This window comes from Anoplolepis gracilipes, chromosome 6 (genome assembly GCF_047496725.1).
Source record: "Anoplolepis gracilipes chromosome 6, ASM4749672v1, whole genome shotgun sequence".
Classification (NCBI taxonomy): Eukaryota; Metazoa; Arthropoda; class Insecta; order Hymenoptera; family Formicidae; genus Anoplolepis; species Anoplolepis gracilipes.
This window is the reverse complement of record NC_132975.1, coordinates 4,203,407-4,218,392: the sequence shown is the minus strand read 5'-3', so window position 1 is coordinate 4,218,392 and position 14,986 is coordinate 4,203,407. Positions and strand designations below refer to the sequence as shown.

The window sequence follows — 14,986 nt, the reverse complement described above, 5'->3', positions numbered from 1 at the left end:
TTGGTATGGGAATGAAGATGAAAAAAATCACCGAAAAAGAAAAAGATGTTGAAAAAACGAATATTTCCAGTAGCGAAGCGTGGTGGTATTTTACCGATTTTACCATTGTTGGGAGTAGTCGGTTCTTTGGCTGGTGGAGCAGCGGGAATCGCAAAGGCTGTAAACGATAACAAGGCCGCGCAACGCCAATTCGAAGAAATGCAACGTCACAATCGTGCTATGGAAGATCGTGGACTTTATCTCGCTCCATACAAGCATGGACGGGGGTTCTCAACGACTGCTAAAAAAAAAACGTTAAAAAAACGTTAAAAATGCCTGCGGGTGTAACAACTAACGTACAATTGGAACAATTTGCAAGACGTATGTGCATACCTTTCTTTAGAGGCGTTTTCATGCGCAATAATTTACCGATAAGCGGCGTGCGACGAAACGAGAACTGCATTGTCAATTTGGACGACGTTGAGGGTCCTGGTACTCATTGGGTAGCATACGCAAAGAGGGGAGATAATGTTGTGTATTTTGACAGTTTTGGAAATCTTCGACCGCCCGAGGAATTGGTGCAATATTTTGGACAGAATGTAACAAAAATTGAATATAATCATGCGTCTTATCAAAATTATAATCAGAGTATTTGCGGACAATTGTGTCTACAATTTCTTCAAACGATTAAATTTAAAGCCTAACACTCTACTGTCGTGACTCAGTTTTCGACATGTCACTGACATTTACGTTGACTGGTAAGAGTAGCGTTCTTGCCGTAAGCTACTTTCCAGCCATAGATTTGAACGATGATGATTACGAACTTGGTTTAACGGATTTTGAAACTTATCATACCGAACGTGAATTCCTCGAATAATAAATTTTACTTTGACAACGACGACAAGGAAATTACGATTCTCGAAGGATCATACGAATTGCATGGTATAAATGAATATCTAACGCATGCAATTTTACAATACGATTCCCACAACATTGTTAATAACAATAATGAGGAATATCCAATAGTGATTCGCACTAATCATAATACGTTGAAAAGTGAAATTAAATGCATATACAGAATAAATTTTAATAAGCCCAACAACATAGGATCGTTGTTGGGATTCTCGAATCGTGTATTGCAGCCGCGGAAATGGTGCGAATCAGATGTGCCGATAAATATTATTAACGTAAACATTATTCGTATAGAATGTAGTGTGACCGCTGGTGCATATAGCAATAGTAAGCGCGTACACACGATACATGAATTTTCTCCGAGCGTACCACCGGGATATAAGATATCGGAAACGCCCGCGCAAATCATTTATCTACCGATCGTCGTGCGAAGCATTACTGATTTAACGCTACGTGTTGTGGATCAGGAGGGTCGATTGCTCGATTTTCGAGGAGAGGAAATTACCGTACGATTGCACGTACGACGACGTCAAAAATAGTATGCTCGTGTTGAATGAAACGGAGCACGCGAGAGACGATATCTTTACGAGGGACAATACTTGCGAGGAGACGAGCGGTGTCTGGTGACAATAATCAGGTGTCTGGTTACGCTAAAAGAAGCTCAGCGCGTTGAATCGTGAATTTTTAAAGTCTTTGGGATTTGTCGTACGAAATAATTGAAAGAATGATTGACATTTTGAACATTGGAAGCGAACCGATCTTTGACGACCGTATAGTAAAGATTGAAACTCATACGTACAATCCATATGCAAATACAACACTTGGATATAACGATGAGAAAGCTTCCTTTACGAAGGAAAATTGACGATAAGAAAAAAGGATGAACTAATGATATTGGGAAATAATTGTGTTGCATTCATATTTGATGAACTTCGATATGAACTCAACGGTGTGGAAATTGATCGCAACAGAAACGTTGGAATAACTTGTACGATTAAAAACTACATTTTCCTTACACACGAGAGAAGTAAAATCTTGCACAATGCTGCGTGGAATATAGTTGCAAATAATGGTGGTGAAGGTTACTTCAATTTTTGCGTGCCGCTCAACATGTTGCTTGGATTTTGCGAGGATTATAAGCGCGTTGTGATTAACGCTCGTCATGAATTGATTCTAATACGTTCACGCAACGACAACAATTGTCTATTTGTAGCTCAGGCTGCTGAAACTGAGATTGAATTACAATAGCGTATGCCTCACGTAATATTGAACGAAATTAGTAAATTGTCCTTGCTACGAGCGTTGGAGAGCGGTAGATACTTGAACATAAGTTTCCGCTCGTGGGATTTATACGAATTTCCTTTGCTACACAGTACGACTAAGCATTCGTGGACTGTGAAAACTGCTTCTCAGCTGGAGAAACCGCGATACGTAATCTTTGCACTACAGACTGATAGAAAAAATGTCGCGTCGAAAGATATTACCAAATTCGACGACTGCAAATTGACAAACGTTAAACTCTATCTAAACTCTAATTTTTATCCGTATAATGATTTAAATTTGGATTTTGATAAAAAGAGATACGCTATCCTATTCGACATGTATGCACGTTTTCGTAAATCTTGTTACGGATGCAATAATGATAATGTATTATTTATCATGGCAAAATCTCTAGAGTGCGGTCCTCTCACGGTCATTGACTGCTCGCGACAAAACAAGTCTGTCAAAAATGCTACCGTGGACGTAAGAATAGAATTTGAATGTAAGCTAGACGTACCTGCAAATACTACCGCATATTGCCTCATCTTGCACGATCGCATTGTCGAATATAACCCGTTGACAAATGTTGTCCGCAAAATTACATGAATCAGGAATAATCCTCTCCAATGTTATAACATTATAACATTATAAAACTGGCGATACTCGATGATCGACATTAGTTGTCCGTCGTAGTTCTCGCCAATATCATTTCATTATGGTTGTGCCAACGTTTGTGGATCTCCAAGGATTTATCGTTGGAGGAAAGTTTATCGTGAAAGAAATTGCGATTCTGACAAAGGGCTCTGTACTCTCTCATTATATTTTTACGAGTCTTACACCATTCCGTTTGCTCACGAGATCTGAGAGATCTAAAGTTGCATGATTGATTGGAAAACATCACAATCTGTAATGGGAAGATGGAAACATTCCGTACTACAGGGCCAAACGTTTAATCACTGACGCCGTGACGTTGAAAGATGTATCTTCTCGAGTGTATGTCAAAGGACATGAAAAATGAGAATGGTTGGCAAATTTACTGGAAGACGATGAGAGAATCGGTCTTATTATCGAGATATTGGATAATAACTATGATGACGTTCCTGCTTTAGATAAATTAGATGCTACTCTGCGTTGCGATAGACATGTACGAAATTGTGCTTTACAAAATGTATTTAAATTATTCAATTGGTGGTCGAATCATCATCATAAAGGTTCGATCAATCCATATTTATAATAAACTATTGTTACAATACATGTGTGTTATTATCTTTTTTTTATCCTCTCCTTGTAGCATGTATTCTATTACAGTACGTGATGCATTTTTCTATTAGTCTGCATTTCAGCAGACAATGGGCGTGGAATATTTGACATCTTTAAACGCGAAAAAATATCAAAATTCATGTCGTTCATGGTTCGTTTGATGTTGATCGACGTTCGTTTGATGTTGATCGACGTTCGTTTGATGTTGATCGATGTTCGTTTGATGTTGATCGACGTTCGTTTGATGTACGATAGTGGTTCAAACATGATTCTATAGATGTTCATCGCGGTTCGATAGATGTTCATCGCGGTTCGATAGATGTTCGTTTGATGTTGATCGACGTTCGTTTGATGTATGATAGTGGTTCAAACATGGTTCGATAGATGTTCATCGCGGTTCGTTTGATGTACGATAGTGGTTCAAACATGGTTCGATAGATGTTCGTTTGATGTATGATAGTGGTTCAAACATGGTTCGATAGATGTTCGTTTGATGTATGATAGTGGTTCAAACATGGTTCGATAGATGTTTGTTTGATGTATGATAGTGGTTGAATCGATCTGTAGCAAGTATTATATCTCTTAGCCATGTATACATCTGTGTGGTGAATATTATATTTCATGGTCCAGCTGCATCTGGTATTATATTTCAAATCACGATATTAAGATATTTATTTGATGTATAATATAGTTCAAACATGTTTAGATCGATGTTGATCAATGTTTAGATCCATGTTGATCAATGTTTAGATCCATGTTGATCAATGTTTCAATAGAATCTGATGCTTATTTGATTGTGTCGCTATTTAATTAGAATTATCTGTATGAATGCTGTGTGGAGCGACAGTTCGCGTCAGCTTTTAATTCTTTATCAGCTATAAAGAGTAAGCATTTGTTGCTAACTCTTATGTCATGCATATCCCCTACCTATTTTTTACCGAGACGTTATCTAGCTCTCGCTAGAGCTGACATAAGGTGTCTGTCAGTGATCCAATGAAGTAAAGTTCTTTTGTGAAGATTTTAAAATGTCGAGCATATTGTCTTTTCTCGATGCTATGTTCGAAACGGACTATCGTCGCGTGGAACTTCGCTGGGTCAAGAATTTTTTTTCACCACGCTCTGTTCCGAGCGTTGGTGAATGTGCTGTTCGAGGATGTAAGTAGTTTTTCATTATGTTATACGCTCTCATTTATAATATACTTATAGTTATAATATTTATACGCTTTTATCTTTTACAGCATTACCAATATCGTTACTTCCACGTCCCAATCGGTGATGTAAGTAATTTTATTATTATTTTATACGCTTTTTTATTTATAATATATTTATATGTTATTTTCTTTTACAGGAATATCAATGTTACCACAACCTCATCCCGGGATATATTAACATTGCGCACATGAAAGAGGTGCGTCGGTGGCAGACCTTCAACCGCGATTATGCAGAATTTGAGGATTTGTGGGGCGACGGCCCCCGTGCTCATTTCTTAGACGAGTTCTTCCCATATTTGTACGTGGATGTATTTTGCCTCCGCAGATTGTTCGGAGAGGAGCCCCTCGTACTGTGAGTATGCTCCAATTTTAAATATTTCTTTTAAAATACTAATAAAAATGATCATTTTCTTTTCTGTTACAGAAGCAGCCGTCGCGAGTTCCCCCTCCGTCTCTCTCCCACCGATTTTTAGTTTTTTTTTTTTTATTAAATTTTATATTTTATATTTTATAATTTCATCTTTTATATTGTAGATCTTAGATTTTTTATATCTTTTTATATTTTTAAATTTATATCTTTTTTGTATCTTTTTATATTTTTAAATTTATATCTTTTTTATATCTTTTTATATTTTTAAATTTATATCTTTTATATTAGATTTTTTATATTTTATATCTTTTTATATTTTATATTTTATATTTTTAAAAACACACACACACACACACTTTATATGTACACACACACACACACACACACACTTTATATGTACACACATACACACTTTTCTGAATAAAAATTATGTAAGTGATAAATACGTGTATTCTGTTTTGCGCCTTTTTTATCTATCCCATCATTCTTCCTCCTTTTAGGATTAATTAGATAATATTTAATATATATAATAGATATATAATAAGATATAATAATAATAATAATAATATTTATTATAATAATATATAAAAAATTTAATCTGCGTTCTCGCGTACGCCTTAGCCTTCGTCTTATCGCGCTCCCACTATCCTTTGCCATCATCCTCCTTCTTTCTCTCTTACACTATCTTTCTATTGTAATCTTCTCCTTTTCCCACCACATAATGCTCTCATTGTCCTACGCTATGTACAATGCACATAGCGCTCTCCTTATCCTATCCTATACCACGCGTCTCCGTCTACCGCGTTGCGAACGTCTATCGCGTCGTCTTTCTCTATCCATTTCCCTACTCGCAGACCCATCGGTTACACTGCGGACCTCTCTTCCCTCTCCGCAAACCCCTCGTCTACCGGCTGCGTCGCGGACCTCTCTCTCCTCTTCGCTGTCCCCTCGTCTATAAACCGCGTCGCGGACCTCTCTCTCCTCTCCGCGTACCCCTCGTTTACAAACCGCGTCGCGGACCTCTCTCTCCTCTCCGCGTACCCCTCGTTTACAAACCGCGTCGCGGACCTGCGTGACGTCATCCCCCCGCGCCCGCAGTCCCCCCCCCCCCGCACCCCCTTCAAGCACCTGGATTAGAATCCCTGCTATATCACTACTAGTATTTTTGTTTAGAAGTTGTTTAGGAGGATATAATTGTTTAGTTTTTCTCATAATATTTAATGCATTGTGCATTATTTTTTTTATGTTGCATAATATGTTGCACAATTTTGTAATATTATTTTAATATCTAACAATATCAATGTGTTCAATGTCCAAAGCTATTCCTTAATATAAGTATATATAAGTGTTTTATACGTACAAATACTAAATAAATGTAGACATTATCAGACATTATAATAGTTTATTTTTATGTTTCAAATAATAAAAATATTTTTATGTAAAATATCGTCTTATTAATGTTTCTCGTACAGCATTTCCTCTTATTCGTAAATCTGCACGTAAATCTTCTTGCATTATATCTTCAATATCTTCTTCTATATATACATCAATATCTTCAATATTATATTGCTTGGCAATATTATAACACACATGTTGCGTTAATGTGCTGAAACAATGAAGTATTAATTATTGATTATTATTAGTATTAATTTATTTATGATGTAGAAATATTTTCTCTTTTTTTATAATATATTCTACCAAACACAAAGTAAACAAGAATTCAAACCTTGGTAGAAAAACAGAAAGCAGAAAGGCAAAGGACCAATCAGAACTCGTACTGATAATAAGCAGTACAAGAAAAATCTTTTTGCTGTTTTTTGCTTTTCTGCCAAGGTCTGACAATAAATTCTCCCTAACAACAATATTATATATATATATATATATATATATATATATATATATATATATATATCAGAAAATACTATATATCTATACTATATACAGGATGTCTCATAACTAACGAGCCAACGCTCGTGAGCGGGTAGAGCGGGTTAAATGGAATAGAAAAATCCTGTACCATTTTACGATTTTCAGAATAATTATTGAGAAATTAATTTACAAAGATCGGCAAATCCGGCGCGAGTATCAGCCTGCCGCAAAAAAGATGGCGAGAAGGACGGCCCTCAGAACGATCGCTAAGCGCGCGCGGCGTAAATAGGCTCCATTGCCTCGCGGTTACCAGGGGCATAGACGAGAAGAATTGATAAGAACAATAGATTAGCGATTATTATTTAGCGACCGGCCTAGCGGTGGACCGTCCTTTCGCCATCTTTTTTGCGGCGGGCTGATACTCGCGTCGGATTTGCCGATCTTTGTAAATTAATTTCTCAATAATTATTCTGAAAATCGTAAAATGGTACAGGACTTTTCTATTCCATTTAACCCGCTCTACCCGCTCACGAACGTTGGCTCGTTAGTTATGAGACACCCTGTATATAATATATACAGGGTGGACCATTTTAATCCATCCAGTCGAATATCTCGAAAACCAAGTCCGGGAGAGAAAAATGTTTCAGACAAAAGTTGTATGGTTTCGAGGGAGCCATAAGATGATACCATTGGTTTGACCTTGAAAAGTCATTTGAAGGTCACGTGAAGGTCACTTCAGGTTTTTTAAATGGAACACTCTATATATTTTTACATATTCTTGTAGCTCATCTCGAGAGCTTTCCAAAGCACTTATGACAAAGTATTTTTCATTAAGTATTTTTTGAGTTATAAGGCTTCAAAGTTGCAGTATTTTGACATAAAATACAAGATATCTCATAAAATATTCATTTTTTGATTATCTTACTCTAATACTTTTATGCACAGAATAACGAGACGAATCAATTGGCATAATTAAAACACATAATTATGTTAAAGTAAAAATCTGAATTTGCAACTAACAGTTACACAATTTTACTTTAACATAATTATGTGTTTTCTTTACACCAATTGATTCGTCTCATTATTCTGTGCATAAAAGTATTAGAGTAAGATAATAAAAAAATGAATATTTTATGAGATATCTTGTATTTTATGTCAAAATACTGCAACTTTGAAGTCTTATAACTCAAAAAATACTTAATGAAAAATACTTTGTCATAAGTGTTTTGGAAAGCTCTCGAGATGAGCTACAAGAATATGTAAAAATATATAGGGTGTTCCATTTAAAAAACTTACTATCTTATGGCCCCCTCGAAACCAAACAACTTTTGTCTGAAACATTTTTCTCTCCCGGGCTTGGTTTTCGAGATATTCGACTGGATGGATTAAAATGATCCACCCTGTATATGTATGTATATACATATTGTACATAAAACAAAAAAGATTAACATATTGCCTGCAAATTCTGGTACGTAATGTAAAGCCCTCTCTTTTCGTAAGCATCTCCATCGGCCTTTTAATACACCGATAGTCCTTTCTATTGAACATCGTGCTTTCACATGAGCGTCTGTGTATGCTGCACCTGGAGATCCTTGTTCTTGATTTCGTTTTGGTGTCATCAGATATGGTAATAATGGATAACTAGAATCACCTAAAAGTATCAATTTTAAATTTAACATATGTAATAATATAAATCTTGATAGAATTAAAAATTTAAGACAATATAAAAATAGATATAATTTATATATGCTTACCTAATACCCATACATTTCTTCTTCCATTCTCATATTTTTCCAAAATATGTCTGGATAATTGTGATGAACTCCATACTCTAGCGTCATAAGTTCTACCACCATGACTTGCCAATACTGCTAATATTTTTCCGTAATAGTCACTGACCTGAAACAATAATTACAGTTACAAATAAATTGATAAATTATTTTATTTTATCTTTTTATTATATAAAAGCAAATTGATATATTTATTATTAAATTATTACTTACAATCATAACATTTAACGAGTGATACAATTTTCTATTTATATAGAGATATTCCCTATTTTTGTCAGGGGGTCAAATTGCTACATGTGTCCCATCAACAGCTCCTATAACTCCTGGGAAATTAATATCAATCCAAAATCTAAAAAACATTTCTAAATTTTAATTTGATATTAAATGTAAAATTATAAGGTTCTTATTTCTTTCTTACTTTCTCTCTCCTTTAGCTATATTATTAAAACAATTGTTTATTGTAAGAATTTACAATAAGAAATAACAAGATAACAATTATTTCTTGACTTACTGTTCTTGAATGGCACGATTCAGGCTCTACTGGAAATTGTATCCATTGTGGCATTATTATGTTGATTGCATTTACAATCAAATGAATTGTCCCACTCATAGAAGATTGTGACAACTTAAAAAAATCTTGCCCAACTTTTCTTTGGTATGATCCCGTGCTTAAAAAATGTAATGTTGCTAAAACCTGAAAAATTATAATAAAAGAATAATTAAAATGTATAACAAATATAATATTATGTGTTAACAATATATTGTGTGTGAAAAAATATTGGTAACATATGACTTTACATTATTCTAATACAATATAATACATTGTATATATTAAAATACAATATAAGTTTTAATTAATTTTACTTTCAATTTCAGTGGAATAGCAGTCAATCTTTTAGCTCGTGGCACAAATGGTCTTATATTTTCGCATAATGCAAACGTAGCATCTTTTGAAAGCCTATTTAGAAGGTATATTAGTATTATATATTAAGTATATTAAGTATATCAAATATTAATATGAAATAATACAAAATAAATAAATAAATAAATAAAAGAATATTTCAACTCTAACGAGGCTCAAACAATATATATCAAAATAAAATAAAATAAAAAAGCAGGGCTATTGGAGCCTATTACAGTAAACTGTGCACAGTTATATATTTATATTAGTTAATGAGATAGAACATCAAAATATACATAAAGGATTTTACAATTCTATTCGGATTCTTTTCAATGGAAATATATTGAATAGAAAAAAATACTTAATGCAATATGATATCATTATTTTAATCTTAAATCAAAGTAGGATTGAAATATATTTTATTATTTATATATATACTTTTTTTTTATTCCATCTCGTCAACTCTGAATATATCACTGCACACTGTTTACTGTAATAGGTTTCAAGATAACCCTGCTTATTAATTTTATTTTAATGTTAAATATAATGTTAAATGTTTTTTATGTTAAATGTATTATATTTTTTATAATATTTAACTACTTTTATACTTACAATCAGAAAATAATAACATAATTATGACTACATTAATAATATAAGAATTATTGCAATTTTGACTAGATTTTCTCTTTACTTACCGATATAACGCAATAAATTGTAATTCCTGTATTTCAAAAGGATTACTTGTATCACGTAATCTTTTTCTTATAATCCTTAATGAGTTTCTTCGGTTTCTCATCATTTCTAGTTGCAACACCTAACACTCACGCTGCAGCCATTATTAAAGTAAATAATTCTATAAAAAGGTACAGCTAACAGAAATGTTGGCAGCATCACGTGAGACAAGATAGAAAAAGATCGCACTATCCTTATTCTTCTAACATATCGGTCAAAATACGGTCTGAAAATGCTTTCTAGTCTCTCATGGCAAAAAGCAGTAATGTAAAAAGGCTAATGGGCGCCCACTTTTTGTGAAATTTATATTTGCATATATGTATATATATATGTCAAGTGTAGTTAAAATTATATATACGATAAAATATTGTTCGATGATGATGAATAATAACAATAAAATAATTGCTAACAAAGTAAACTAACATATAGTATGTAGAACACGGGCGCCTGTTAGACTTGGCATTTTATTGCTTTTTCGCTATTAATATTTTATTATTTTATTATATATATCATCTGCACGATGCGACCTATGATTTCGCAAGAACAATATTACGGCTAAAATATATAAAGAGTCATAATAAAATTGTGATATTTGTAATTTTTATTTATATTGGTCAATGACATCCTGAATCGCTTGGGAAGTAGTGGCGTGAAAAATTTTGTTAGATAAGCGTTAAAAGAGGTTTTTAATGGGTGCGAGTTTCACATAACCCCTCCGGAACGGCCGGTGGAGTATGCATAAAGCATTTTCCCCTCAAAAAAAAAAGGTAATGTATTGTACTCAATAATATATTTATATATATATTTTATTCATAAATATTTTAACGCTATTAGTGGAGTAAATATTGACACACAATATCATTATAATTAAAGTAAATGTGAAATATAGGTTTTATTTTTGTCTTTCTATCGTGCAGATAATACATAAAGTATATTGATAGCGAAAAAGCAGTAAATTGCCAAGTCTAATAGGGACCCGTGTTTATTGTATATTAATTTATTTTGTTACTTATTATCCTACTCTTCCTATTTATCATCATACAATATTTTATCGTACATGTAATTTTAACTACAATTTGGACAGATATATACAGGTATTTACATATGTAAATATAAAATTTACAAAAACTGGGCGCCCGTTAGTCTTGTTGCATTACTGCTTTCTGCTACCAAAGGCCAAAAAGAATTTTCAGGCCATATCTCGGTAATCCGATATGCTTGAGGAGGAACAAGAACAGCGCGATTGCGCGATCCTTTTCTATCTTATATGTGTCCGCGCGAGCAATACAGTGGTGTTTGTACGTATACGTACACACATCTATACATGAAACTCAGATTTCATTTTTAAGCGTTGGCAATCTTGAAACCAGAGTTTCGCATTGCCACCGCGCGAGGTCTCCAATATCAATCGGAGTTTGTTCGTCAGTCCTGTCGACTCTTAACGTGAAACTTTTCACTTTTCATGTTTCCGCTCCTAGGGGAAAATTATATGATTGATCCCCTGACTCTTATACCCGTATTCATAGTCCGTTCTTATCTCAAGGGTGGAGGAAACCTTAATGAAGAATTCTTTGAATCTCCAAGACTGTCTTATTTCATAGATGAATCTCGAGTCTCCCTTCTAAAAGGAAAGAATATTTTAGGGATTTTTAGGGATTTACTAGAGACAACATTGTTTTACGCGCCTGAAACTAATTTCACATATAAACTTTCAAGTGATTGAGTTACAAATAAGTTAAGTTAAAAGTATATTTATTTATTATTTTTTGTGCAAGTTGTGATCGCATTGCAAATATAATGGATAATAAAAATGTTCATTATACGGAACGGGAGAGAATGCTCTTGGCGCAGCTTGTTTCAGAAGAAAAAGCTATCGAAAATAAAAAGACAGGTGCTTCAGATCTAAAAGATAAGGTGGATGCATGGGAAAAAATCACAAAAAAATTTACTAGCGAAGGATGTACGCCTCGCTCTAGCAAACAGCTGAAAAAATGCTGGGATAATATGAAACAAAGGTAAAAATAATGATTTTACTAATAATTTTATTAATGATGAGGTTATATAATTATTTTAAGTGCACACATATTCTTCTTCCTATATACACTTTTATACTTGGCTTGTTATATAATATTTTAATAATAATTATATTATTAATTATTTTAGAAAACGAAAATTAAATACGACAATGCGGCACGAACAGCTTATGACAGGTGGAGGTCCTGCATCAGTACAACCGAATGATCCAGTGATGGCATTCATGGATGCAACAAATGCAAATTTAGATGTCGAAATTGATTGCCCATTCGACAGCACAGCAGTATTTGAGAAAGAATGTATAAGCACTACGTATAATTCTTATTTTTTTATTATTCTATTATTATACATGGTAATAATAATTTATTCTTTATATTTTGCTTTTCAGATAATGTAAAGATGGATTGTGCGTCTGAAAGAATAGTCATCGAAGATGAAAGTGAGAAAGAAAATAAGAACATTGATGATATCTGTCATGAAGATTATATCCATCAAAATATTTTATCTACATCATTTAGCACACCAAAAGAAAAAATAGCTTTAAGGAATAGCACATCAGTAGAAAAAAGGGCCACATCAAGCATAAACAATGCATCAGGAAAAAAAGTCACTGCAAGTGTTAACGCATTAAAAGAAAAAAAAAGCTACTTCAAATATTAAAAACATAGAGGTAAATTTTATGAATTAGGTTATATTAATTTTTTAACAGATTATATAAATAATTATTATTATTATTAATATGAATAAGATTTTATTGTCATTTTTTAAAATTAAGGTAGAAAAAAGTACGTAATAATCTTTATTGCAATAAATTAATGATAATGAAATACTAATAATAAAATAATTTCGATTTTCAGAATATCCGTGACGAAAAAGAGTTACGATTAATAAAAATACGCGAAGCAATTGAGCAACAGCGCGAGCTTCATCGTAAAAAAATAAAGATTGCTGAAACAGAGGAGCAGGTTCTTGTAAAACTTTTGAAGGAGGAAGAAGCGCTCAAGAGTAATACATGTAAATAATATATCTATAAATATGATAAAATGACTTTTGTTAATAATATGCTATAGATACAAGTTATGTTTTTTATTATATATTTCTATATGTTTATATGTATTTCAGTTTATACAAAGTATGTAAAATATTTAATTATTTTTATAAGTGACTAAATAACTATAAGTGTTCTTATAAATAAATGTTATTCTTGATAATTAATATAAAATTCTATGTTTGTTATCAATTTAATGGAAATATATATATTTCTTACAAACAATGAAATATTGTCTGTTTATATTTTTAAACGTCACTTTGAGGACCGTGTTTTGTTGATAATCATTGTCAGTATTGAAAATCTAAAGTGTATGTGACAAATTAAATAGATTTACAGTACTGTCAGTGAATACCAAAATGCGGTTTATATAAAAGAATAGTTTATAAAGAGAAAGAGAGAGAGAAAGATTTGTTATAAATAAATATAACATTCTTTAAGTTAAAATTTATACTTAATATATTATATATTTGTTTTATTTACAATTTGATCTTGTACAAATCTAAATTTATTTATACAAATTAATCTTAAATTTACATGACGACAACATTATTGTTAAATCACTCATTGCAGATATAAAATGAATATAAAAATATAATTATAATTCGTTATTCTGTTTTACGAAAAATGTTAAAATGAAAGCATTTCTGTGTGCAAGTCCTACTCCATTTTGTTCTTGATTTATAATGTCTTCAAATTGTATATTCTCATACAACTCCTCTTCGATTACTTCCTCCAGATTATGTTGAATAGATATATTATGTAAAACTGCAGTGGCACAAATAATTGCCACCGATTACGAGTTATCGTTGAACAACTGTTTGGAGTTTGAAAACGTCGATTTCCATGTCTGCATTATGGTTTAAGAACAAAGTTGAGCACATCGGTGGCAATTATTTGTGCCACTGCAGTTTTACATAATATATCTATTCAACATAATCTGGAGGAAGTAATCGAAGAGGAGTTGTATGTGAATATACAATTTGAAGACATTATAAATCAAGAACAAAATGGAGTAGGACTTGCACACAGAAATGCTTTCATTTTAACATTTTTCGTAAAACAGAATAACGAATTATAATTATATTTTTATATTCATTTTATATCTGCAATGAGTGATTTAACAATAATGTTGTCGTCATGTAAATTTAAGATTAATTTGTATAAATAAATTTAGATTTGTACAAGATCAAATTGTAAATAAAACAAATATATAATATATTAAGTATAAATTTTAACTTAAAGAATGTTATATTTATTTATAACAAATCTTTCTCTCTCTCTTTCTCTTTATAAACTATTCTTTTATATAAACCGCATTTTGGTATTCACTGACAGTACTGTAAATCTATTTAATTTGTCACATACACTTTAGATTTTCAATACTGACAATGATTATCAACAAAACACGGTCCTCAAAGTGACGTTTAAAAATATAAACAGACAATATTTCATTGTTTGTAAGAAATATATATATTTCCATTAAATTGATAACAAACATAGAATTTTATATTAATTATCAAGAATAACATTTATTTATAAGAACACTTATAGTTATTTAGTCACTTATAAAAATAATTAAATATTTTACATACTTTGTATAAACTGAAATACATATAA

The 14,986-nt window shown here is 32.2% G+C and overlaps 1 protein-coding gene across 1 annotated transcript; it reads left to right on the top strand.

Moving 5' to 3' along the window:
- The first annotated feature begins 11,180 nt into the window (after positions 1-11,180).
- Positions 11,181-13,391, top strand: LOC140666981 (uncharacterized). Its single transcript, XM_072894547.1, has 4 exons — positions 11,181-12,299; positions 12,448-12,617; positions 12,707-12,988; positions 13,176-13,391. The coding sequence occupies exons 1-3, from the start codon at positions 12,082-12,084 to the stop codon at positions 12,976-12,978; spliced, it is 660 nt and encodes a 219-aa protein (XP_072750648.1). The 5' UTR covers positions 11,181-12,081; the 3' UTR covers positions 12,979-12,988; positions 13,176-13,391.
- Positions 13,392-14,986: the final 1,595 nt, after the last annotated feature.